The sequence below is a fragment of the Pelodiscus sinensis genome, chromosome 10 (assembly GCF_049634645.1).
Source record: "Pelodiscus sinensis isolate JC-2024 chromosome 10, ASM4963464v1, whole genome shotgun sequence".
NCBI classification, from domain to species: domain Eukaryota; kingdom Metazoa; phylum Chordata; order Testudines; family Trionychidae; genus Pelodiscus; species Pelodiscus sinensis.
The window spans coordinates 53,802,529-53,829,886 of NC_134720.1; the positions used below are offsets into that span (position 1 = coordinate 53,802,529).

At 57.1% G+C, this 27,358-nt stretch overlaps 1 protein-coding gene across 2 annotated transcripts in view; it reads right to left on the reverse strand.

The window, feature by feature from the left end:
• Nucleotides 1-27,358, reverse strand: part of FGF12 (fibroblast growth factor 12) — a 244,174-nt gene that overhangs the window by 54,673 nt on the left and 162,143 nt on the right. For both annotated transcript variants that reach the window (XM_075938276.1, XM_075938275.1), the window contains 2 exons: nt 25,262-25,372; nt 14,711-14,814 (listed from right to left, as the gene is read on the reverse strand). In XM_075938276.1, coding sequence (XP_075794391.1) covers nt 14,711-14,814; nt 25,262-25,372 — 215 coding nt within the window. The remainder of the gene's footprint in view (nt 1-14,710; nt 14,815-25,261; nt 25,373-27,358) is intronic.

Below are 27,358 nucleotides of genomic sequence, written 5' to 3' on the forward strand. Positions count from 1 at the left end.
CCCAACGGGGACATCGTGGGCCAAATACAGCAGCTTGAGGCGATACTTTCGGGGGACGACCAGCTGCCGCTCTACCCTCCATGCCCTCGCCTTCCTGGGGGGGAGCCACTCACGGAACAGGAGCCCACGCTCCCGCAGGAATCTCTCCTGGCCACCTCTCCCCCGGGGCTGAGCTGCATGGAGGCCAGCCTGGTCCCTCAGCCTCTGCAAGGAGGGGTCTGCCTGCACCTCAGCCTGGAATTCAGCTGCTGAGGCAGGGATCGGGACCTGTCCCCCACCTCTGCCTAGGTCCGGAGTCCCAGCCTGGCTGGACCCCGTGTCCACTGGGATGGGACCCTGAGGATGCTGCCAGGAGTCCTTCCCTGGACCCACGTTGTCAGCCCCCCGCTGGCTCTGGCTCCAGGTAGTGACTAGAGCCCGCTGGGATTCATGGGGCCACTCCTCTAGGTCATTCCCCATCAGCACCTCGGTGGGCAAGTGCGGGTGCACCCCCACTTCCTTGAGGCCTTCCTTCGCCCCCCATTTCAGATGCACCCTGGCTACAGGCACCTTAAACGGGGACCCGTCTATGCCCTTCAGGGTCAGCTGCGCGTGGGGTAGTATCCGCTCCTGGGCCACTATGTCGGATCGGGCCAGAGTCACCTCCGCCCCCGTGTCCCAGAAGCCCGTCACCTTCCTACCATCCACCTCCAGGGGTATGAGGCCCTCGCTCCGCAGGGGCCGTCCTGCCCCCACCCGGTACACGGAGAAATCCGCCTCCCGAGGGTCAGACCTCCCAGGGGAGGTGCACTGAGCATCCTTCCCCTCTCTCTGAGCTGAGGTTTGCCTGCCAGCCCCTGCCTCTGGGGCAGCCTGCCCTTCCTCCCGCCCCAGCCAGTTAACCCTGGAAAGTCCCCGGTCCTGGGACCTGGTGCACTGAGCCCTCTTGTGGCCTTTTTGCCCACAGCGCTGGCAAGTTAGGCTTTGGGCTGTCTCTGTCCAGGCCCTGGCTGGTTCTCTGGGGCGCAGACGACCTGTTCCTTGGTCTCGCCCCGTAGTTGACTCCCTCCGTCGCTCAGCCGAGATCCGGTCTCTGCGCGGTTCCCTTTCTCTCCGGGACTCCCGTTCACACCCGGACCGGCTCTCCGTGAACTCATCCGCCAGTCTCCCGGCCTCCTGGGGGTTCTCTGGTCTCCGGTCCTTGAGCCACAGCCTCAGTTTGGGTGGGCACGCTTCATAGAACTGCTCCATCATGACCAGCTTGAGCAGCTCCCCTGCGGTCTGGGCTCCGACTCCAGACACCCACTTGCGGCAGTATTGCGCCAGGCGGGAGGCCAGATCCACATAGGTCTCCCGTGGCCCTTTCTGTACCCCCCGGAACTTCTTCCTGTACATCTCGGGGGTCAGCCCGAACTTGTGCAGCAGGGCCTCCTTGACTCGGTTGTAATCCCCTGGCTGTAGGTCCTCCAGCTGACTGAGCACTCCGGCCGCCTCCTGGTTCAGTGCGGGGATGAGCTCCTGCAGCCAGTCAGCTGGGGGGACCCGTTGCAGTCCACAGGCCCTCTCAAAGGCACTGAGGAACCCGTCTATGTCACCCATGTCCTTCAATTGGGCCACCACGGGCCTCTCCAAGCATCTGGCAGTCCTGGGACCCTGGGGCCCATCCGCACTTGGCGCAGCCGGTGCCCCGCCGGTTCTCCGCTCTGCCATGGCCAGCTCATGCTGTCGCTGCCTCTCTCGGTCCTGGCGGTCCTTCTCTCGGTCCTCTACTTCCAATTCCCTGATCCGCAGCTGGATCTCCAGCCGCCGCAGCTCCGCTGGGCTGGCCCCTGCCCTAGATGGGCTACGGCTTGCAGGCCTCCTGGGAGACGCTGTCTCATCTCTCCGTTGGGTTCCAGCGCTCCTCCCCCTCTCTGAGCCTGACACACTCTCAGGGGGGGTCTGGCTGCTTCCCCTGGGGACAAGATCCTGGCCCTGTGGCTGGTCATTATCTTCCAGCTGGGTAATCAGCTGGGCCTTGGTTGCTTTCCACACAGGCAAGCCCCTCTCTCTGCACAGCCCCACCAGCTCTGCCTTCAAGAGTCGGGCGTAGGCCATCTGCCCGCTGGTCCCCTCGGTGCAGACTCACCAGTCTAGTGCTGCAGCGCCCCACGATTCCCAGGAACCGCTTCGCTCTGTCTCCAGCACGCCTGGCTCCAGGGCTCTTGCTTCTACTGCGCTTTGTCGCTCGCTGCTGGAAGCTCCATCCACGGGGTGCAGTGCATCCCACTTCTGACACCAGTGTGATGGCGCGTTGGGGGTTCCCCGTCTCCTGCACCCCGAAATGGCACAAACAGACTGCACCAGCCAGTGGAATTGAGGGTGGTTTATTGCTCCTCCAGCACAGCACAGCACAGTTGTAATCTGGTTACAGGAACTGGGCTAGGATGCCTCAGGCCCCCTTGAGATGGGGGAGACTGGGCCCCTAAACTCCAGCCCCTTCCCCTAGGCTCTCCTCCATGCCCTCCGACAGCCAGCAACCAACTCCCTAACTTCCAGCCCTGCCCCCCAGCCAAGGCAGCATTCCACCTTCCTTTGTTCCTCTCCATGGGGGGTGTCTGGCCACTGGTTTGCATAGTGACTCATCCTGTTTTGCTGGGTCGTGGTCCCCACGGCAGCCAGTGGGGGTTCCCCCAGAGCCAGCAGCATAGAAACCAGCCAGGTACCCCCACTACGTCACACCCTCCCACCCTGGCTGGAAAATCCAGCGCCTCCTGGCTCTGCTGGAACCCAAGGATTTCTGTCACTGACGTCCAAGGAGCTGGGATTTCCCAGGTGGGTTTTGAAGCCAGAACGGATCCTGGCCATTCCGAGCTCCCGCCTAACTCTGGATTTCACCCTTCGCTTCCTGCACCGAGTAGGGTTGCCGGATACTTTCAAAAAACAAACAAACCCCCCAGCAACGGGGGAACCACACTTGGTTTCTTTTACCGGACACAGGCAGCAAAAACCAGACACCTGGCAACCCTAGCACCAAGGCCAAGAGCCGCTGGTTGAAGTAGTGTGCTTAGCCCCCTGCCAGTCCTGCTGATCAGAGTCACCGGATTGCTTCCTTGTGCTCCCCTCATTGTCCCAATCCAGCGGCTGTCACTCGTGCTGCACTAAGACTGGAAGTCCCGGGAGGCAAGGAACCATTTTTTAAATTCTACATTTGCACAGCACCTAGCACAATGCCTGCTCAGGGCTCCCGGGAGCTATGGCCACACAGATACATACAATCGCTCTCATGAGGGTCTGTCCACGAGTCCCGGGGACCTGCTCTTCCCCTATAGGGAGAGAGGTTGTTCCCGTGGGCACTGCCCTCTCACAGTCCGTGTGACTTCCACTGCTCAAACCACTAAGCCACGCACCCGGACACATGCATCTTCCAGGCAGCACCTGCCCATAGGGGGAGGGTCCCTCAGGCGGATTTCAAAGCTGGTGCCCACCGCACTCCTCTCGTGAGAGCAAAAGCCTTGGCTGGTTCCCCCATCCCTTTGGGCTCCGCAGTAGGGACGGTAAACGTGGGTTAATTGACTAGTCCAGAGACCTCGTGGATTCTTATTGGTTGCTCGACTATTCTACAGTCCCCGGGGGCGGAGCCGGCAGCCTGTGAGATCCAGACCCACTCTGGAGCTCAGACCACGCCCCCCTGCCATGCTGCTGCCACTGTATCAGAGGCAGCAGTGTGGGGTGCCAGGTGGGAGCTGGTCCGTGAGGGGAGCCAGTTTAAACACCAGCTCCCCTCATGGACCGGCTGTCTGTCGCCCTGCACTGCTGCCTCTGATACACAGGCAGCCCGTGTCCGGGGGGAGTGGTCTGAGCTCCTGCACCCAGTGTGAGCTGGAACTGAGCCAGGCTGCCTGCTCACCTGACTCCTAATACACTTTAAATGCAGAGCCACAAGGGGGTAGGTCTCAGACCCGGGACTGAGCCAGGCTGCTCGCCAGCCTGCTAAAATATTTACTAGTAGGGGAAGGGAATGAGCGTAGTCTACAGCATGAACCTATCAGCTTTTGCTCATTGGTTAATCGGTTCATTGACTGCACGTTACATTGCTATTCTGCACCCGCAGCATTAAATCAAGCCCCGTGTGCTTCCTCCTTTCGCTCTGAAGTTCTGTAACTACAGGTTGAACCTCTCTTATCCAGAACTCTCTGGTCCGGCAACATGAGCCAGGTGTCCCCTTGTCATGGGTGTGGCCAAGTTTCCCGCGGTCCCATGAAGTGTGTTTACAGCTCCCAGGCCTGGCTCTCAGGGTTCTGCGCTGTGATTTAGCTCCAATTTACCCCTCCGTGTCCTCCAACCGCTCAGCAAGCAGTGGCTGTGCGGGTGACGTTGCTAGACGATATGGACCTCCCGTGGTCCAGCAAACACTCTGCTTCGGAACCGGTCAGGTGCTGAGGCTGCCGGACTAGAGGGGTTCAGCCTGCAGCGGAATGGGTTAACGCCGGCTCTTAAATCATCCGAGCAAGGCGCTGAGTCCCGGCTCATTCCGCTGCAGGGTTCAGCCAGTTGTCCGAGGGTGCCCGGGAGCAGCCTGCCTCTGGCGACGGGAGGGGCCGAGCGGCAGTTTAGGGAGAGAGCACGTCTCTGACAACACTGCTGCAGGCCGGGGTCTGAGCCAGTCGCACAAGCCCAGAGTCTCCTTCATCCGGTGTAGGGCAGCGTGGGGGAGAGGCCCTCGGGCGGAAGGCAAGGGAAAGCAGTGGGAGAGGAGGCATTCTGCCGGCCTGCAGGCGCGGCTGCTGGCAAGGGGCCCCCGGACGATAACCTTTTGGGTTGCCCAGACGGTGAGCCCCAGGGAGAAGCAGGCTGCCTGTCCCCCGCGCCCTGCAGCACTGCACACGCTGTAAGCACGCTGCCAGGCCCAGGCATGACTAATTGGCTGCAGTAAAAGCGGAGCCCTTGGCCCTCTCTCCGGGCGCAGCGCAGGCTGCTCGGTTCTGCGCTTTCCTGGCAGCCACAATCAGCCCTCGGCAAAGCTCAGCTAAGATGCAACTGACGTGTCAAGTGCCCCCCAGCCCCACCCGCTACGGCCCACGCTACACGGGGTGCAGAGTCAGCAAAGCACCTCAGCTCACGCTCCAGGACCTGCGTGAGCACACAGACGCCGACGGCCAGATTTCGCCATCGTTATCCAGGCTGAGTCGATTTCAATGGCGTTACTTGCAGACAAGGTACCACACAACGGGAGTAAAGCCGTCAGGACCCGCCCTTATGTGCCAAGGGCTCAGGAGGACTAACAGCTACGAGGCAAGAGGCCTCGAATCAAACACAGCTTAGAAAAGAGGAGACTAAGGGGGGATAGGATAGAGGGTTATAAAATCATGACTGGTGTGGAGAAAGTGAATAAGGAAAAGGGATTTACTTGTTCCCATAACATATGAACTAGGGGTCACCAAATGACATTAACACATAGCAGGTCTCATACAAACCAAAGGATGTTTTTCTTCATGCAGCGCACAGTCAACCTGTGGAACTCCTTGCCAGAGGATGTGGTGAAGACCAGGACTTTAACGGGGTTCAAAAAAGAGCTAGATAGACTCATGGAGGTTAGGTCCATCAATACTTATTAGCCAGGAGGGGCAGGGATGATGTCCTAGCCTCTGTTTGTCAGAAGCTGGGAATGGATGACAGGAGAGGGATCACTTGGCAATTCCCTGTTCTGTCCACTGCTTCTCATCTGACCTTGTCTCTGGTAAGTGGGTGGATGGGACAGGATCCGAGACCAATGTCCTCTCTGAGGCACAGAAACTTGAGGAGGTCCAAGCTCCCACAGACCTCTGATCCCTCCAGACCTGTTCTCCGTTGAGTTGGTCAGAAGAGCGACCAGACGGGCTCAGACCAAAAGTCCATCCAGTCCAGTGTCCTGTCTGCCCACAGTGCCCAGTGCCAGGTGCCCCAGAGGGAGTGAACTCAACAGGTAATCCTCACGTGAACCCTCCCTGTCACCCACTTCCAGAGAAACAGAAGTTAGGGACACCGCTCCTACCCTGGCTAATAACCAGGGTTCAAAAAAGACCTAGATACATTCATGGAGGCTAGGTCCATCAGTGGCTAAGTCCTGGCCTTCACCACATCCTGTCGCAAGGAGTTCCACAGGTTGACTGTGTGCTGAGTGAAGAAAAACTTCCTTTTGTTTGTTTGAAACCTGCTGCCTATTAATTTCATTTGGTGACTCCTAATTCTTATGTTATGGGAACAAGTAAATAACTTTTCCCTCCTCACTTTCTCCACACCTGTCATGAGTAAGTGTCTCTCACCAGCATGAGTACGTGTCTGTTGGGACAAAATTCTCCGATAGCCCCGGCTGGCAAGATCAGTATTTTTTAAGCCGATTGACTTGTTGACATCAGCTGCGGAAACTCAAAACCCAGGATGCACCTGCTGTGAAATCCCGCCTCCTTTGACGTCAGTGACTGAAGTCCTTGGGTTTCAGCAGAGCCAGGAGTCGCAGGGATCTTCCAGCTGGGGTGGGAGGGGTTGGAGTTACCACTGCTATATAAAACCATGGGACGCCCACATCTGGAACACTGCGTACAGATGTGGTCGCCTCCTCTCAAAAAAGATCTCTTGGCATTGGAAAAGGTTCAGAAAAGGGCAACAAAAATGATTAGAGATTAAAAAGACTTGGACTTTTCAGCTTAGAAAAGAGGCGACTAAGGGGGCATAGGAGAGAGGTCTATAAAATCATGACTGGTGTGGAGAAAGTGAATAAGGAAAAGTGATTTCCTCATTCCCAAAATATTCCCCCCTTCACTGGTAAAATCAGCCACAAAAACAATTCTATTGGAATTCAACATTGCAAACCACTATGCCCTTGAGCTGTTGCAGGAATGTGGAGATGGGGAGATGGGAGGAGACAGGGGGTAAGGATGTTTGTATCGACATTACGTTAAGGATGTTTTTATCGACTACATGATTAGTCGATAAGGGGAGGCCGGCTCAGTCCTGGCTCGTGCCGGGTGCAGGAGCTACCCCCGCTGTGGTTCTGCAGTTTAAAGGCAGGAGCCAGGTGTGCAGGCAGCCCGGCTCTTACGACATTTAAACTACAGTGACACAGCAGGGGTAGCTCCCGGACCTGGTGCGAGCCAGGACTGAACTGGGCTTGCTCAGACCTGGCTCATGCCGGGTCCAGCAGCCTCTGTCTGCGGGGAGTCCCAGCGGAGAGGGGGTCCGCCGAGCAGACAGGAGCTGGTCCCGGAGCATCCTCTGCCCACCTGAGCCTGGGTTTGCTGCAGATGGAGGCTACTTTGCGGAGGCAGCAGCGCGGGGGGCGGGGGGCGGCACTGCAGAGATTGCACTGCGGGGGAACCAGGTTTTTAGCAGCACCGGCTCCTGCTTGCCCGTCCTTGCTGCCTCTGTATCAGAGGCAGCAAGGTGGGGGGGAAGCGAGTAGTTGACTCAACCAACCGCTAAGCCAAGGCTTATTGTTTAGTCGACGACGTGCTCGCATCCCTACGGGGGTCTGGGCGAGCGGGACATTTCCTTCCATCCCAGCCAGGAGTCCGAAAAGTGATGGCATTCGGGTTCACCACCACGGTCTGAATCCTGCAGCAGGGTCTCCCCATTACAGGTGGGTGCCCTGTGTCTGAGTTCTGGGCTAGCCTGCGGCAGAGGGCTCTCGCTCAGAAGCCTTTCCAAAGAAACGCGTTTCCGTGAAACGTCCGGTTCCGCCAAACTGGCATTTTCTGACGCGCAAGCCGGTTGCTGAAACGTCCTGCACCGAGTCAGCACACGTTGGCCTCCTGCTCCTCACTCCCACGGGGCTCAGGCAGAGACCGGATTGCCTGTCAACAGCTGGGGAGAAGCGCCTGAGCCAGCACGGCCCTTTCGCTCCCGGGCACGGCTGTGCCGTCTGCCTGAGTCCTCTGCCGACGCAAGTGCCGACCTTTGAACGTGCGCTAAGGCCCGCGGAAACGCTGCGGCGCGGGCTCCCGGGAACGCACCTTCCAGGTCAGGAAATAGTTCAAGACGTGGCTTCGTTCCAAGGATGCAAACTGAATGTCTCAGAAGGGGAACTCTCCCCGCCCCACTGATTCCCACGCCAGCGCGCGCTGCATCCAATGCAGAATGTAAACACGATCCAAACCAAGCCACTTCAAGATGAAAAGCAAAAACCTTTGATTTCACAAATGTCCGAATGGGACATTTCAATCGTAGCTGGACTTTTTTCCACCCGGATTCTGCCCCTCCCGCTGCAGCAGAATCACAGCGCGTTCCCACGCGAGCGGCCTGTGGACATGCACTCACGTGCCTGGCACCGGGACGAATCAGGAACGAGGCCCCTGGGTTGGAACAAGGATCCTGAATGCAGTGGGAACTATTCCCAGCCGGCAGGGAGGGGAGGCGATGCCCCCTTGTGCGTTAATCCCCCGATCTGTGCTATTATTAAATGAGCCCGGGAACAGCCAGCCAAGAAATCAGGGTTATGTCCTGCCGCCGCTGCCCTTCTCCTCTGGAACAGCTGGCAGAAGCCTCGGCCTCGAACGGCCAGCCAGGCCAGACCCAAAGGAGGGGTCAGACTGGTTCAGCCGAAAAGCCAGAGGCACTGGGCAGCGCAGCACCGGGCCCCCTCTGGAGCCGCCTGCCCAGCACCACGTTAGCCGGGGAGCCCCTCTGCGGAGAACGGGGGGGCTGCGCTTGCCAGGTCAGGTCAGACCCTTGTCAGGAATGTCCGTCAGAGCCCGGGCGGCGGGCGTAAGAGGCAGGGGAAGGCGCTGCCTTCCCAAACTGCCAGGCTGGCCCCGCCCACACTCCACCCAGCTCCTCCCATTCAGTGCAGCCCCTCCAGGGTCCTAGAGCCGCCTGAGCTCCTGTGCTCCGGGGTTGGGGGAGGCTGGGGCAGCGAACCGCCTGGGAGGGTGGGGTCATGCATACTCTGGGGAAGGGGGTGGAGGGCCTCCCATGCTGCGGCGGGAGCCTGCCCCTACAGTGGGGGGACTTGGCTCCCATGGGCGGGGTCTCGGGCAGAAGGGGCGGGGCTGGGGGCTTGCCTACCCCAGTCCTAGATCCACCCCCGCCCATGGTCATAACTGCACTTGTGCCATGTGCTAACGGGCCAGCGAGCGCTTCCCAACCCTGCGCCCCCTGCCCTTCTCCCTGCACCAGCCGAAGGGACAGACCCTGGAGCATTCCCACGCTGCTGCCTAAGACACAGCAACACCTGGGGCAGCCCCTCGTCAAAGGAAAACTACCTGCTGCCATCTGGCTTGCAAGGGTCCACGCCCGGAGAGAGCCGAGCCGGGAGCGGCTGAGAAGCTGCACTTCCGGGACCCTCCAATACAAGGCAGGAATCAAGTCATCCTTCCCAATGGAACCATTCACACCACAAGCACCCTGCTGTTCATACTGGGTGGAGACGTGTGTAGCCACTGTGCCTACATGGCAGGCTTAATAAAACTCTCCTTTTGGGGGAATTAAGTCAAGTCTAACCACTAGAGGTCAAACGTGGCACATACTTAAGTGGTAAAATATACAGCAGCCAATTCCAGGAGCAATGTAGAGCCAATTGATTTTATCTGATGGCCTTGAAATGGCATAAATAATATTGTAATAACCCTAGTGCTAAAAGAGTTATGACAATACAGGGAGATAAAAGACCTGTTAATATACCCACTTCCCTGGATGCTTGTTCATTATTATGCAAGACACGTTTGTTATGCAAAATGATAGAACGGAATATAAAGGCAGAGCAAGAGAGGAAATTAAAAGACACAGCGTTTGCAAGGCGGCATGGGTTTTGTTGCGGGTCAGGTTTTGTATTGTGCATAAGCATCCTACCTTCACTAGCTGTAACCTTAGGAAAGGGTTCGCGCTGTAATTCCCTGCATTTCAAACTAGACGGGTATAGGGCAAACACACACGGCACCCTTGTAAGCAGCCCCGGGTTTTCTCCCCGCGAGTCTGTTCAAATGTTCAGAATCACCCCCAGCTCGTCAATGACGGGCTACGCATTCCCCTTTGGAAAGCGGGGCGAATTCCGAGCGAAGGGAGAGGGAATGTGCGACGCCGGAGCTTTCTGACCTGTGAAAACCCGAATTATGATGTCGTTGGGACCAGGCTGGTCCCTGCTCTGACTCACAGAATCCCAGGGCGGGCAGAGACAGCAGGAGACATCAAGTCCAGCCCCCTGCCCAAACCAGGAGCAACTCCACTGAATAATACACCAGAGAGAGAGGAAGACCAGTGCAGCGTAGGCTGGGCCGTTCAAAGAGCCCGCAGAGGTATTTCAAGCCACATGCGCCTTCCCAGTAATAGAATAATGCCTGGCATTTTCACACGCAAAGCCTTTCCCAGTCATCATTTCTATCACCACTGTGCTGAGACGCCTCAGTCAAGCGAGAGGACCCCGCTGTGCCAGGCACTGAACAAACAACGCAAAAAAGATGGTTCCTGCCCTACGGAGCTTACAATTATTTCATCCACACCACAGCCAGGAGGAACACAGGTAGGCATGTGGCCTCGTTTTACAGCCTGGGGGCGGACGGTGCAGAGGTGAAGTGACTTTTCCAAGGTCATTGAGGAGTCAGTGTCAGAGCTGGCACAGCTATTGCTTAGCAGTGGCGCAAAACCTGTACTGTGTGTGCCTCGTGCCCCTAGAGTCAAGTGGCTGTGGAATAAGCTGTTATGAGCATGAGTCTGGGCTGAATGAGTCATGATCGGAGAATGCAGGGGCGAGCAGCGGCGCTCCGTAAGCAGCTGCCGAGAAAGCCGTTCTGCACTTCCAGGGTGTTTGCAGCTCCCCAACATCACAGGGAAACTCCCCGGGGAGCAGGCTAGAGTCCGTGAACATGTTCTGGGGACTGGCTCTTACATTCCTCCGCCTGGAAAGCCAGATGTCTTCACTCACCAGGGTCTGATTTTCATGGGGACCGAGCAGCTGCTGCTCCAAGAGCTTTTAGCCGCGGCGATCAGAGCTGCTCAAGAGGCAGGTCCCGTGAGTCCCAGCAGACGGGGGCAGAGGGAGTCGCCTTTCCGGTACCGAAATGTGCAAGGCCGGCAGATTTGGAAATTTTGGACCGTTCCAAGCCTCGAGGGAAGCAGTGGTCCCTCCGTGAGAATGTGGGAGTCTGTACTGTCCAGCGGGGATAGCATTCCCTTTCCAAGCTGCATGTCACTGGCCTTGTGATGTTTCGATGTACAGTCGACCTCCGATAATCGGGAACCTATGGGGCTTAGGTGATGCCGGATTATCAGATATACCGGATTATCAGGAGGTACTATAAGCAGGTTATATATATATACACTGTACACATGATATACTGTATGTAAAGTGTTCTTAACCCTCTTTATGGTACATACTGTATACAGTACACTGTAATGTTTTCGGTTTTTTAAGCCTTTTTTACCCTTTTTGCTCAGTTCAGCTGCTGCCGCTGTTACCTTGTGTGACGTAGTGGGGGTACCTGGCTGGTTTCTATGCTGCTGGCTCTGGGGTAACCCCCACTGGCTGCCATGGGTACCACGACCCAGCAAAACAGGATGAGTCACTATGCAAACAAGTATGGCCAGCCACCCCCCATGGAGAGGAACAAAGGAAGGTGGATGCTGCCCTGGCTGGGGGGCAGGGCTGGAAGAGGGTGAGTTGGTTGGTGTCTGGGAGCATGGAGGAGACAGCCTAGGGAAGGGGCTGGAGTTTAGGGGCACAGTCTCCCCCATCTCAAGGGGGCCTGAGGCATCCTAGCCCAGCTCTGTGACCAGCTTACATCGGTGCTGTGCTGTATCCTGGAGAGGCAATAAACTTCCTCTATTCCACCGGCTGGTGCAGTCTGTTCGTGCCATTTCGGGGTGCAGGAGACGGGGGACCCCCAACGCGCCGTCACACCTTGTGACTCATTTTTTGCTGAAGCTCACTCACTAGGCTCTTGCCATTTTGATGCCGGACTATTGGATGCCGGACTACTGGAGTTTTACTGTAGTTGACCCACTAGCAGCCCAGGGCTGGATTTTGCCTCTTCTAAACCCCAGGCATGGGGAAATTTGACACAATGTCTTGCACTTCTCCCCTGAGTCATGCCCCTCCTCCCCCTCAGCAAATAGATACAACCCATTATTAACCTGCAGAACTCTCTGCCGCAAAATATCCCTGGAGGCCAACAGATCAGTAGATTTCCGGAGAGGACTGCACATTTATATGGATGGAGTCTGACAACATCTCGAATGGCATTCGGCATGGTAAATAGGTACGGTTAGGAGCTCTAAGTCTGCTGCTGCCCGGCCCTAACTGATGGGGCGGGGGGGGGGGAGATACTTCCCTTAATGGCTGCTTCTGCTCAAGCTGTATTTGAGGGGGTCTCCTGCCTTGTCCTCTAACACAGCTGGCGTGGGCAGAGACTCTAGCTGAAGGCCTGGCCTGTTTCAGTGGGGCCGTTCACAAGCCGGATCCCTTTCCGGCGGAGGCCGAGGGAAGGCCGTGGAAGTCCATGGAGCTCTGCCCGTTTGCAGCAGTGGAGAACGTAGGCTCCTGGGAGTGAAAGAGGAAGCTGATGCAGGCAAGGGAGGGCACAGCCTTCCCAAAACGGCCTACATGCCCGAAGGCCGGGGCCGCCGCCAGGGAAGGCTGCAGCCCTGGCTCCCTGGCCACTGGGAAGGACCAGTCAGGGCCCTCCACGTGGCCAGGAGGAATAGGGCTGGGGGTGGGCGGGGCTTGGCTACAGAGGCGGGGTCTCAGGCAGAAGGGGCGGGGCTGAGGCTCGCCTTCCCCAGCTGGGCTTCCACCTGCTGCCCGTAGCCTGAAGGAGCCTTTGGGAGCCGTGTGCCTGTGCCGCATGCTGACCCCAGCCCCAGCTGCAATGGACAGACAGCTGGGGAAGCTGAGTCACTAGCAGCTGAATTCTACCCTGCTGCAGGATCTCGGCCCATCCTTTATCTGGGGCACTTAGAAGCATTTCCGCCCACTGCCCCTGCTGTCCCCACCCCCCAGCTCCAAATGCCAGGCCTCATTTACCTCTCGCTTGGCACCTGGCCCAAGCACACGGAAGACGCCGGCTGAATTCAGTGGGCTTTGGAGGACGCCTATGCTGCTGTCAATCAGTCCCAGCTTTCCCGAGACACCCGAGTCAGCCCAGCGGAGAGCTGCTACGGGGGGGAAGCCAGAGCCCGTGAGCCCCGTGGAAGAAAGAGACAGACAAGGAGCTGGCTGCTCTGTCCCCTCCTTCTTCCCGGCAGCCACCCAGTCTTGACAACTCACAGGCGAGACCCAAATTCGCAGCCGCACTCGCACGCTGACTGGGAGCTCCATGCCCTACGGCTGAGTGTTATGGGAAAGACCAGAGAGTCAGTTAGTTCTGTGCTCCTCGGCCCCTGTGCGTGAGAGCCACCGACCCACGGGGCACCTTGTCGTCATCGTGAAATCTAACGTGTTCCGCAGTAACACGTGTCTCCCCCCCGGCACAAGACACAAGTTCGCTTCCAGTCCTATAGTACCTGCTCTTGCAAGAATTCCTAATAGCCCAGAGGGGTGGGACAGAAACCCTCCAGAGCTGTAACCTCCCTCCGGACAGCAACTGGCTTTTCCTTCTGGAGCGAAAGAACTAGAGTCAACTCTGTATCGACACCTGCAGGGTTTCCCAAAGGGGGTGCCACACAGGGGCTCCGTGAGAAAGTATTAATGACAGTTGCATGACCCTGTTGTTTTGTTACTAAGTTTCTAAGAGTTTTCTTGAAAAAAAAAAAAAGAACGTATCAAAAATTAAAATGGAATTCACAGCCTGGTTGTGTAGGTGGGTACCTATTGAATTCAATATCACAATATTTTCAGGACTCTGTAGGGGCTCGCTGGCTGAAAATTTTGGGAAACCCTGAACAAGCGGTTGAAGTGCCACCTTTGGACCTAGGGGATACAGAGACAGCCACATGACAGATCAACTAGCCAGATCCCAAAACTTGTGACCTGAATTGTGCTGAAGAGTTCCCGTCCCCAACCCCCTACACCGCCCTCCATGCACACGTTGGTACGTCAGAGTCAATCCCTAGACAAGAGCAGAATTACAGGACGCTGGAAAAGCGTGATCCAAGTCTGGGCCACAGACTCTCCAAATCTTAGCATGGCAGGAATGGAAAACACATTAACTCCCGTTTCCTTACCGCACAGCACTAGAGCGAAGCAATTTCAAGCATAAAACCTTTCTAGCCAAGAACCGCCTTGCTGAATAAATCATTGTGAATCAATTATTTACTTTAAATGAGAACCCAACAAATATCCTCCCCCTCCTCCCCCGCTGCCTTTTTGGGCCATCTCAAAATGTCCGGGGGGAACTGGTAGGTAAAACGTGTCTCCTGGATCTTTCACCCTCTGCTCACGAGACCTCGCACACGCAGACACGGTCTGTTCAGCAGCGCGGAGGTAAATCCACACGAAGGCCACTGGAATCGGTGGAGTTTTGGGGGTGGGGAGAAGAACAGGGCCAGTTCTGACCAGGGTCACCGGCGTATAATGGGGGATCGCCTCTGGGGGCAGTGTGGGGTCGGGCGCACGTAACACCGGAATCGCGCCGGCACGCCAGGTAAGCGCGGCACAGCAAGACCCGCGCGACGCGACCATCCAAAGCAGCTACCACACGTGCCCCCTGAGCGAGAGGCGGACGGGTGCCAAAGGCAGGGAGGAGCTCATCTGGGGCGTCAGGGCATCCTCCTGGTACCACTGTGCCCGGAGCGCTCCCAGCCCGGCCATGCCCCCAGGTCCCACCCACCTGCGCCGGGTACTCACCGAGCTGTAGAGGTAGCCCTCTCCGTTCATGGCGACGTACAGACCGGCCTTCACCCCCTGGATGGCCACCACGCGCAGGCCCACGGGGATGAGGTTGAAGAGGGCTGCAGTTGGGAGAGGAACAGGAGAAAGGAAGGGTTAGCGAGGGTCCTCTTCCGGGTGGGCCACGGTCCCTGCTTCACGGGCATCGAGCCCCCTCCCTACGAACACCACCAGGGAGCCGCCGTCCCGGGGACGTGTCTGCAACCTGCTTTCCACGGGGAGGGGCAGGCAAGCGCCAATCCCTCTGTGTTCCAGAAACCTACATGCAGCCCGTCTCCCGTCTGATCACGGCTACCCAGGGAATAAAAACCCTGCCGAGGAGCCACCCTGGATGCCAGGGTCCCCGTGACACGAGCCCCTCTGTGCCGGGGAGCACGTAAGGGTAAGACCCCCTCCCCCACGCCCAAGCCCCTTTTTACTGCCTCTCTTGATTCCCGCATCCCCGACACTTCCTCCCCGCTGCGTTACAAAAGGTAACGTTGTTGCTGGGAGCCACACAGCCCCTAGAGCTCAGAGAGGCCCCCTCTCCCCCGGGCCCAGTGGCGTGTTTGCGACGATTTGTAATGCAACAGCATGGGCAAGGCCGCTGGCATTATTCTAGGAAACGGTGTGTAAGAGGTGTGACGACACGTTGGGGTTCCCCCGTCTCTGCACCCCCGTAGTGGCACAAAGACTCCACCAGCCAGTAGAGCAGAGGGAGTTTATTGCTTCTCCAGGACACAGCACAGCACAGATGTCATCTGGTTCCAGGGCAGGCCTAGGATGCCTCAGCCCCCCTTGAGATGGGGGAGCCTGGGCCCCTAAATCCCAGCCCGTTGCCTAGGCTGCTTCCTCCATGATACCAGCCAGAAACTTAGCTCCCTCACTTCCAGCCCTGCCCCCAGCCAGGGCTCCACTCCCCTTCTTCCCATTGTCCCGCTCCCTGGGAGATCACTGGTCAGACAGGTTCTTAGCCCCCTTGCATAATGACTCATCCCCTGCCCTGCTGGGCCGTGCTGCAGCCAGTGGAGGTCACTCACAACCCACTGCCCAGCCTAACAACCAGCAAGGTACCCCCCACTACGTCACAAGAGGGTCCCCTGCTTGTGCCCTCTTTTTCGAAGGGCTCACCCACCGCTGGCGGCCCAGAACCTGTTCAGTCATGTGCCATTTGTTCGGTTCTCCGACCTCTGTTATCGTCAAGGCGTCGATCTGTCCGCTAGCTCCACTCTTTCCCCTGTTATCTGGAGGAGAGCCCGGGCCCACCCTCTCTCATGGGTCCCAGCCCAGGGCCCTAAGAACCAGGACTGCCACGGTTTGGTCTGGCTGGTGGGCTCCTGCCAAACGCACCAGCCCTCTGGCATAAACAGCAAGCCCTGCCCTGGGCTACTTCCTATCCCAGCTCAAACTTCCTCGGCTTATTCCTCCACCCCGCCTGTCACCTTCTTCCTTTCCTTCCCTTGGGCACGCTCCTCTCGCTCCGTTATACTCCCCGCCCCGGCCTCCTCTCCTCGCTGTCTGCCCTTGCGTCACTCTCCAGCACCGTCCCCAACTCCGACGTGCCCACGTACCCTCCCCCCAAACGTTACGGTGGGGCACTCCCCCGCCTCCCCGTAACTCCGCTGCTCAGCTGGGCTGCAGCGTGGGAACAGGCAGCGCAGGCGGGGGGCGTGCGCAGGCAGGGATCGGCGCAGCATGAGTACAGGGCGGGTTCGCTCTGTCCGAGCGGTGTGCACCCGCCCCGTCACACGGTGGCACGTTGTTTCTACTATTACTCCCCGTAATATGAGCAGCACCAAGACACCCTGGCTGAGATGAGGGGCCCACTGGGCTGTAGTCAAGGCTGGAGGGGCTACTGTCCACACGAGACCGTCTCTGCCCCAAAGAGCTTACAGTCTAGCTAGACGAGACAGAAGCTGGGAAGGGACACAGAACCACAGAGGTTGGAGTGATTTCCTCAAGGTCCCATGGGAGGTCAGTGGCAGAGCTAAGAAAAGGACTTGAGGTCTTCTGAATTACTGCTGGGTGCATGATCCATTGGACCAGAGAAGTTCCGAAAAAGCCAACAAAAATGAAGAGGGTTTTGGAACGGCTGCCATATGAGCAGAGATGAATGAAACTGGGATTTTTCAGCTTAGAAAAAAGGAGACTAAGAAGGGACAGGATAGAGAGCTATAAAATCATGGCAGGTGTGGAGAAAGGGAATAAAGTAAAGTTGTTGACTAGTTCCCATAACACAAGAACTAGCAAAAACTGAAAAAACAACAAATGGCCCTGCGGCACCTTAGAGACTAACAAGCTAGGGGTCACCAAATGAAATGAATAGGTAGCAGATTTAAAACAAACTAAAGGAAGGTTTTTTTCATGCAGCGCACAAATCAACCTGTGGAACTCCTCGCCAGAGGATGCGGTGAAGGCAAAGACTATAACAGGATTCAAAAAAAGAGCTAGATGGATTCATGGAGGTTAGGTCCATCAATGGCTGTTAGCCAGGATGGGCAGGGACGGTGTCAGAGTCTGGGAATGGGTGACAGGGGAGGGATCACATGATAATTCCCTGTTCTGTTCACTCTCTCTGGGGCACCTGACATTGGCCACTGTGGGCAGACAGGACGCTGGGCTTGATGGACCTTTGGTCTGACCCCATCTGGCCGTTCTGACTTCCCAATCCCTCTCCCCAGTAACCAGCAATAGCTCAGGACCCTCGGGCAGTGCGCCAGTGGCGCTTTCCCAGAACTCCCCCCTGTAGCCGTGAGGAGTCAGAAAATATCCACCCACAAAGACGTGGTGACTCTCCTCATCCCGGCGCCACACGCTGCTGGGCGGGGTGGGGGTGGGGGGCCAGGACACTCGTCTCCGGCAGGTGGTTTTACATCGATTCATTCATGCGAAGGGTCTCCAAGGCGTTAGAAGGTTCCCAGTGGTCCCGGGGGGTAGCGATGGGTAGAATGCAGGGGTGCTGGTCAGTGACCAACAGCCCTCCGCTTCTGCACAGCCGTTGCCACACGTACACCCAATCGCTCCATTTCCCTTACCGGTACTCGGGACGCCTGTGGGGTGGGCGAGTGGCTGCGGAAAGCCAGCCTCGCCCAGGGCGACTGTGGACGAAAGCTCTGAGCCACGTCCCAATCACCTGTTCCACCTCCTACTGCCCTGCCCCCGCCCCCTTCCCCAGGGAAGCCACCTGTGCCCCAGCATGCTGACGATTCAGGCTGCTCGCCAGCGTTAACAAAGGCAAGTAATCCAGAGCCAAGTCCTGCTGTTTTCCTAAGAGACTTTGCAGGGGCCGGGCAGGCCACATGGCTGCAGCTGCACCAGGACAGAACAAGCATCACCACCCAACACCCCCCTGCAATCCACATGCGGAGTCAGGAGGAGGAGAGGAGCTTGTTTAGACGGTGCTACCAGAGAGACTGTTTTCAGTGACCTCCTGTGGCTTGAATCTCTTCTCACCTGCCCTGTGCAAACAAAGCCCCTGGAGTTGCCCATCTATAAGACACTATACTCAGCACAATATTTGACACTGGGGAGGCCACACCTGGTGTGTTGTGTCCAATTCTGGGCCCCCCACTATAGAAAGGATGTGGACACGTTGGAGAGGGTCCAGCGGAGGGCGACCAAAATTCGGGGGCTGGAGCACGTGACCTATGAGGACAGACTGAGGGATTTGGGCTTCTTTAGAATCCTAGAACACTAGAATGGAAAGGGACCTCGAGAGGTCATCAAGTCCAGTCCCCTGCCCTCATAGCAGGACCTTAGTCTGCAGAAGAGCAGAGCGAGGGGGGATTTGAGAGCAGCCTTCATCTCCCTGAAGGGGGGGTCCAAAGAGGCTGGAGAGAGGCTGTTCTCAGGGGGGGCAGATGGCAGAATGAGGAGCCATGGTCTCAAGTTGCAGTGGGAAGGTCTAGGTTGGGGATTAGGAAAAACCATTTCCCTAGGAGGGTGGGAAGCACTGGGCTGGGTTCCCTAGGGAGGGGGGAATCTCCATCCCTAGAGGTTTCTGAGTCCTGGCTTGACCAAGCCCTGGCTGGGATGGTTGAGTTGGGTTGGTCCTGCTCTGGGCAGGGGCCTGGACTTAACGGCTCCTGAGGTCTCTGCCCGCCCTGGGGTTCTAAGAGACAAACCAGACCCACTGCACTGGGGAATCTGGGCGCCACTGGAAGCATTATGGGCGTTCTCAGAGTCTGCCTGAAGCTAGATGGGGCAGCCCCCTTTCCGTGGGAAACCAGACTCCAAAGACACACTCGGATACGCCCCTTCTCAGGAATCCCGCCGCCCCGCGGCCCCCTCCTGGAAAGAGGGGGCTGAAATCCCTCGGAAGCGGAGGCAGGTGTGCACGCGGTTTCCTGCAGAGGGAGGCCGTCAGCGTTCAGCCTACAGACAGGTCTTTGCAGAGTCAGGGCTCAGAGGACGCCGTAGTCCCCAACTTCAGGACTGGGGCCAGGCTGCCCGTTCCACCCACTGGAATGCCTCTCCCGGGTGTTACTGTCTCAGGGTGGAGCAAACCCGTCATGCAGGCGCCGCGTGCCAAGTCCCCTTACGGAGGCGAGCGTTTCATGCCACTACCGGGACACGCCGGAGCCTCCTTTCATTAACAAGTCTCTTTACAAGCCAGCACCCTCCCGCCCCTTGGGAAAAGGCCTGAAAAATGGAGCCGATCATGCCCGCTCAGGAAAGCAAACGGCCGCCATCATTCACTCCCTGCAGTTCATTCCTCTTCCGTAGAGATCCTGCCGCCCAGCCTGTGCACTCGGCGGCTTGGGTGACCCCGCCCAATGAGCCAGAGCACCCCCACGGAAACCTACTGGTGTTTTAAACTCTCCCACCCCACAGGCCACGTCAGGGTCTACCACAGGCCCGGGGGCCGGATCCGGCCCGCCAAACACTTTAATCCGGCCCACGGGCTGTATCTGGCTGCTTTCTATTTACATCCTGCTGCCCAAGCTGCCGAATTTCCAGGCGGTGGCTCAGGCCACAGGATCCTATTTCAAAGGCTCCCGGCTCCCAGTCACGGCGCTACCCTGGCAGGGGCCAGAGCCACGAGCCCTTTAAATAGCCACCACAACCCCGGGCAACATGGTCGCGGCGGGGCCAGGAGCCGGGAGCCCTTCGCTGTGTTTTTAATTCGAAGCCTCTGGCCCCGGACAACTCTGGGGGGAGGCTAGTCAACAGCCCCGCCCCTTCCAGCCAGGCCCCGCCCTTTCCAGGGTGAAGCCAGTTCCCCCCCCAGTAGATGACTGATCATCCCTGGTAGATCCTGCACTAAGCCATTTCAGGCATCGTGGCACCTCCTGGGGAAAGGGAGGTGGCGTCATAGGGGAAGGAATTGCTACAGGAGGACAGCCTCCCGGCGGGCAGCAGGCCTGTTTTGGGGACTAAGCTACATTTATATTTAGGGGGAGACGCTAGAGCTTCTCCCTGGGACTCAGTCCAGAACAAGGGTCTGACGCTGAGGACCCGAACACAGCCCACCAGACGGGAACAGGTCCCCCCTTGGCACCCACGGGCGTGCGCTCATGTGCACCACTTGAGGGTCGAGTCCAAATCATTTGGAGAAGTGGCCTAGAACGAGAACGAGGCCCCGGGTCGGTCCAGATGCTCAGCTGGTGTGAACAGGAGGAGGTCAATCAAAGGAACGACACCGCCTGACGCCGCTTGGGGGTTCGGCCCTGTGAGTGTGAGACAAAGCAGGGAAACGGGCCCTGCAGAGGGATCCGACTCGCCCGTTACCGCAGGACTATGCCGGCACATCAACGGGGAAATCAGTTCTGGCCAGAACGGGCCCTGGGGTCAGGAGCCAAGCCCCCGGAGTGAAACTGACCAGCCTAGTAAAAGATGATGCCAGCAAAGGGCAAACAGCAAAACTAGCTCCAACACAGGGAGGGTGGCTCAGTGGTTTGAGCATTGGCCTGCTAAACCCAGGGTTGTGAGTTCAATCCTTGAGGAGGCCATTTAGGGATCTGGAGCAAAATTGGTCAGGGATGGTACTTGGCCCTGCTGTGAAGGCAGGGGACAGGACTTGATGACCTTTTGAGGTCCCTTCCAGTCCTAGGAGATAGGCATCTCCATTTATTACAGCATGAATGGGGACCAGAGACCTTGACTGTGCTCCTGGCCAAATTCCGGGTAATAACATAGAATCATAGAATCATAGGACTGGAAGGGACCTCGAGAGGTCATCGAGTCCAGCCCCCCACCCTCAAGGCAGGATCAAGCTCCGTCTACACCATCCCTGACAGATGTCTATCTAACCTGTTCTTAAATATCTCCAGAGAGGGAGATTCCACCACCTCCCTTGGCAATTTATTCCAATATTTGACCACCCTGACAGTTAGGAATTTTTTCCTAATGTCCAATCTAAACCTCCCCTGCTGCACTTTAAGCCCATTACTCCTTGTCCTGTCCTCAGAAACCAAGAGGAACAAATTTTCTCCTTCCTCCTTGTGACACCCTTTTAGATATTTGAAAACCGCTATCATGTCCCCCCTTAATCTTCTTTTTTCCAAACTAAACAAGCCCAGTTCATGAAGCCTGGCTTCATAGGTCATGTTCTCTAAACCTTTAATCATTCTTGTCGCTCTTCTCTGGACCCTTTCCAATTTCTCCACATCTTTCTTGAAATGTGGCGCCCAGAACTGGACACAGTACTCCAGCTGAGGCCTAACTAGTGCAGAACATGTTATGAACATGGTCATGTTCATAACACAGATATGGGCCTGAGCTCTCTTCCGTGTGGGGTAACCCCCTCGACTTAAAGGGGGAGACGCTGGTGTCAATCAAGAGTAAGTGCAAAGCAAACCTATCCCATGACTTTTGACTTGACAGCATCACTTTCCCAGCAAGGCCTAGGTAGCACGAACTAAGGGCTGGTTTACTGGATGCCCGTTCAAATCCCATTGATCTTGGTTTCGAGCTCCTACAAAAATACCCCCAAAACCCAAGTTTCCACAAGAAGTTTGCACCAGATAAATTAATCTTTGAACAGCTTCAGCCTAAGCTGCTCCTCTTATTTAACTAGCTGGATTTGCATTGCGAGTTTAATTACTGTGGACCTGTCTCGGCTCCATTTTAAATGTTTATCTTGCCAGAGCAAAGCCACCTCGTGGGACTCATGAAAATGCATCTCCCTCTCACAGCGCTAATCGGCCTGCCGGAGAGAACACCAAGCTGCACCGTGTGGGACACAGCGTTCCTTTCCGGGTGTGAGGTACAGCCGTCAGGCGGGGGCTGTGATTGTGCGGTCTGTAAGGAATCTCTAGGAGCTCGGTGGTTCTTAACCCCTTGGCACTGTTACCCCTTTAGCTTAACCAAGAAACCAAAGTTGCCCCTTCTCCTTTTTAAAATGGCAACAGACAAAAAGAAAATGTTTATTGTACAAAAAATGTACAATCACTTTGATTGTGTTTCATTTTCTCCTACATTATGTTGACCACAACTGAACACCTCTGGTATTTTAAACGTATTACCCCTGAACCATGCCAAATTACCCCTCGAGGGGCAACTAGCCCAGGTGAAGAACCACTGATCTAGGCTGTCCCCCGCATCCTGGAGAGATGACCCGTTTCGCCGAAATTTACCTAGACTCATCTGAATGTCAGTGCTAGCCCGTTACTTCCTGATCCCAACCTCGCTCCCCCTCGCCTCCCCCAGACGGACGGAACCTCCTAGCCTTAACCCCTCCCCCACGCCACAGGGCCCAATCCAGCCCCCCTTATGCCCTGGAGGCGTCGCTACTCATGTGAGCGGCCCCACTGGCTTCCTCCCGCACGTATGCAACGACTGGCAGCAGGGCCGGCCTGAGGACCTGCTCCGCCTCTTTCAGCCCGAGGCATGCGCCAGAAGCGGGGTACCTGAACTCGAAGGGCGCCCCACGGCGGGTCCAGCCCGGCAGGAGGAGCACCGGGCCTGGCGCCCCGTGGACTGGGGGGGGTTCTTTGTTCCCAGCCGGGCTCTGGCCGCAGTGCTTCCTACCCCGGCTCCCAAAGCAGGAGGCAGGACCAGCCGAGCTCCGCCCACTGCCGAACGTGCCACCCTGCCGGCCGGCCGCCGCGCTACCAGCTGTGCCGTGGGGGGAGGGGTGTCTGCTCTGTAACCCGGGGTCCCCCTGCACTGGGCTGTGAGATTCCCACTGACTCACCCACGTGGGGATTGGCCCAGACACCTGATAACAAGGCTCTGTCCCCAGGGGAGAGACAAAGGGAGGGAGGCGGAGACGAACACCTGGTTTGGGGGCAGGGTCTGGGAGCGAGGAGTCTGGGGCTGGAACCATGAAGGAAACAGACTAAGGAGGGGCTGGAATCTAGGGGCCCAGGGACCCATCTCAAGGGGGCTGAGGGGTCCTGGCCCAGACTCCTGTAGACACACCCCGCCTGTGCTGTATCCTGGGGATGCAATAACCCCTCTTTATTCTACTGGCTGGTGGAGTCTGTTCTTGCTGCTACAGGGTGCAGGATCGGAGGGACCCCGACTTGCCGTCACACCAGCGCCCCACCGTGGGCTGCGGGCCAAATCTGGCTTTCGCCTGGCGACGCCCAGGGGCTGCCTGCGGCGTTGCTGCCTCGCCGGCTCTGCGGCCGACCTCCCCCACCACCAGCTTAACCCAGCAGGTTTCGCTCAGGAAGGACAACAGGGCTGATCCCTGGATTAAGGGACCTGGATTATCCTTCTGGAAAAGCAGGCCCTCCCTGCGGCTGGCAGCGTGCTTCCCAGTGCGGGGAGACCCACGCGCGCCAGCGCCGCTCCGGCAAGCGGGTGGCAATAGCAGGGGAAGAAGGGCTCGGGGGGAGAGATTACCTGCTTACAATAGCCCCTGTCCACAGCTTGGCAGCCCCCTGCCTGCAGCAGTTAAATGGTTAAACCGACTGTTTAATCGGTTACCTATTTTAGGGGGGGTTCACACCCCTAGCAGGTGAGCCGCCCAAGTACAGCCAGGCCCCCCGGGTGTGTAGAATGACAGGAACCACCGACTCACAGGGCTGGAAGGGATCTCGGGAGGGCAGCAAGTCCAGGCCCCTGCCCTCCCGGCAGGACCAAGCACCATCCAGACCATCCCTGACCGGGGTTTGTCTAGCCTGCCCTTAAAGTCTCCAGCGATAGAGATTCCCCAACCCTGCATGTGGGCAGCCAGCACCGGCCACTGCTATTTTCACCGCCAGCGTGGGGCAGCACACGCCCCGCTGCCATGCAGACCACCTGGGGCGACGGGCTCTCTCCTTGTCGAGCACCCCACCAAGATCAGCTTCTGCTCCCGCTAGTCCCGCCGCCTGGGGACTGTCAGGAGCGATACGGGTCTGACGGCTCGTTGGGCTTTTCCCGTTCCTGCACCCCCGAAATGGCACGGACAGACTCCACCAGCCAGTAGAACAGAGGGAGTTTATTGCCTCTCCAGGATACAGCACAGCACAGATGCAATCTGGTTCCAGGGCAGGCCTAGGATGCCTCAGCCCCCCTTGAGATGGGGGAGCCTGGGCCCCTAAATCACAGCCTCTTCCCCAGGCTGCTTCCTCCATGATCCCAGCCAGAAACCAAACTCACTCACTTCCAGCCCTGCTCCCAGCCAGGGCTCCACTCCCCTTCTTCCCATTGTTCTGCTCCCTGGGAGATCACTGGTCAGACAGGTTCAGAGCCCCCTTGCATAATGACTCATCCCCTGCCCTGCTGGGCCGTGCTGCAGCCAGCAGCCAGTGGGGGTCACTCACAACCCACTGCCCAGCATAGCAACCAGCAAGGTACCCCCACTACATCACAGGGTCCCGCGCAGGAAGACAGCTGACCCCTGCCTGGGCTGCTGCAATCCACGAGAGCAGAGGTACCGCCCGCTCGGCCCGCTCCGAAGGACTCCGGGGTCCCACCGAGCGGGGGATGCTGATGCCAGGCAGAGTGCATTGCATCCCCTGCAGGACTCCCCAGGGGCATCTAGCAACTCGCGTGACGCAGCTGCGTCTTACCGAGGGAAACGGGCCCTGGGGGGTGCAGGTAGCCAGCGTGCTCTCCCAGGAACGATAGCTGCCTGCATCAGCATCCCACTGGAGCTAGGCAGCCCCTGAGTGTGGGCTGTTGGGAAGAAGTGCTCCCTGGAGGCCGGAATGTCCCTTATTCTGGGCAAGGTCGGAAGTGGGGCAGATTCTGGGGTTGATCCCAGCTGGCCACTCCCATGTTCTTAAGTCTAGTTAGGTTCAGCTCTTCTTCCTGGGTATCACTTTCCTTTTATCCCCACCGGAAACAGCCCCCAACTTTCTCCCACACTCACAGCATCTGCCCAACTATCACCTCCTCTCTCCTTTGGCAGGATTTCAAACCCCGTGTTTCTATTCTCCTCCCCGCTCCAGATGGCTGTTGTAGCAGAGAGAGACAGAAAAAAGCAAGGCGTGAAAATGATAAAGGAGAGATTTAAAGGGGGAGCAGTGATGGAAAGGAACTGTTCAGAACAGCTGGCTTCTTCCTAACGCGATCCTTCCAAAACTACTGAAGGTCTACTAGGTGAGGCGTTTGATTTATCGTCTGGTTGCAAAGAAGGCAAAGTTTCCTTACTGTAGTCGCTGTTTTCGTCCTTGGTCCCATCAATCGTCCCATCTGGATGCATCTGCAGGAAGAATTCCTGCTGGCTGAATAACCTTGTCACGATGCCTTTCAGCTGGGGTTCTGCAAAGATAACAACAAGAATTAGAGGCACACAATAAACCTTGCGTGGAGAGAGATGTCAATTGCATTGTGTTACCTCTGTAACAGGAAAGGCTGGTCTACTAAGATTGGAAGGAGTTGTTAAAATCATAAGGAGCGGATTTAAAACAAACAAAAGGCCGTTTTCCTTCACGCAGCACACAGTCAACCTATGGAACTCCTTGCCAGAGGAGGTGGTGAAGGCCAGGACTTTTACAGGGTTCAGAAAAGAGCTAGATAGATTCATGGAGGTTAGATCCATCAATGGCTATAGCCAGGATGGGTAGGAATGGTGTCCCTGGCCTCTGTTTGTTTGGAGGTGGGTGACGGGAGGGATCACGTGAGGTTGTGATCCCTCCCTCTGAGGCACCTGGCATTGGCCACTGTCGGCAGACAGGACACTGGGCTAGAGGGACCTTTGGTCTGACCCAGGCTGGCTGTTCTTATAATAATAATATGGAAAAACTTGAAAAACAACCAATAGTCTAGTAGCACCTTAAAAACTAACAAAACATCCAGATGGTGCCATGAGTTTTCGTGGGCAAAACCCACTTCTTCGGTGACTGGAGGATTAACAGTCTGGGATCTAGACTTTTAATACTCCTGTCATCTGAAGAAGGGCGTCGAATCTACGAAAACTCATGATCCCATCTGCATGTTTTGTTAGTCTCCAAGGTGATGCTCGATGATTGGTTGTTATTCAAGTTTCTCCAGTTCCAGGCTCACTCAGCTCCCCCTCTGAAACTAATAATATGATTCTAAGTTCATGGCTGTGTCTACACTGGGCCACTTATTCCGGAAAAGCAGCCGCTTTTCCGGAATAACTTGCCAGCTGTCTATACTGGCTGCTTGCTTTTCCGGAAAAGCAATGGCGATCTACTGTAAAATTGTCAGTGTTTTTCCGGAAAAACTATGCTGCTCCTGTTCGGGCAAAAGTCCTTTTCCGGAAAAACTGTTCCAGAAAAGGGCCAGTGTAGACAGCACAGTAGTCTTTTCTCCAAAAAAGCCCCTATCACGAAAACGACGATTGGGGCTTTTTTGCGGAAAAGCGCGTCTACATTGTCCACGGACGCTTTTCCGGAAAAAGTGCTTTTCCGGAAAAGCATCCTGCTAATGTAGACACGCTTTTTCCGGAAATACTTATAACGGAAAACTGTTCTGTTATAAGCATTTCTGGAAAAGGGTGCCAGTGCAGACGTAGCCCATATGAATAAAAGCAAGTTCCTCGTGGCTGAAGAGGCAGGGAAGTGTCCCCTGTAGCGTGGCCCGATGCAGTCAGTTTCCCAGCTTTCTGCAGAGTGAGGTCAGCATTTCCATTAGGAGCCCCGTTTCCAACAGGGCTTTGCCAGTTGCCTTTGCGACTGACACTAAGTGCCCGGCACACGGCTCGGCTCTGCCCGGCGCACGGCTCGGCTCTGCCCGGCGCACGGCTCGGCTCTGCCCGGCGCACGGCTCGGCTCTGCCCCGGGAGCTCTGAGTGCGGGAGGTTCCCAGGAGCAGGGATTCAGCGTGGAAGGGCTGCACGTAACATCACGTTGCCAGCGCCAGATGCGTCACTCTATGGCCGGGGGCAGCAGTACAATGTTAACAGTGGTTAACGTGCTCTTCCCTGTGCCAAACCGGGCCAGTGCTTCACAGGCGACTGCGGCTCGCTGCTGCTGCTGGCAGGCTCCCTGGGATCGTGCCGTTGCTCCCGAGGTGGAGGCAGGAAGATGACCATGACAGAGTTGTGCTCAGAGTGCTTGCCAGCAGGGGTGTGAACTGGCATGCTTGCTGGGTAACCGGCAGGGGGCTGCTTCAGCCAGGCCCGGCCCAGCCAGACCAGCCCCCTGCCCGCAGCACGGCAGGACCCTGGCCAGCTGGGGCAGCCCCCCACCTGCGGCGTGGCGGGACCTGCCCAGTCTGGCAGAAGCAGCAGCGAGCCCCACGGTTAACCCGTTAAACCTCGCCTGTAATCGGTTAGCTTGT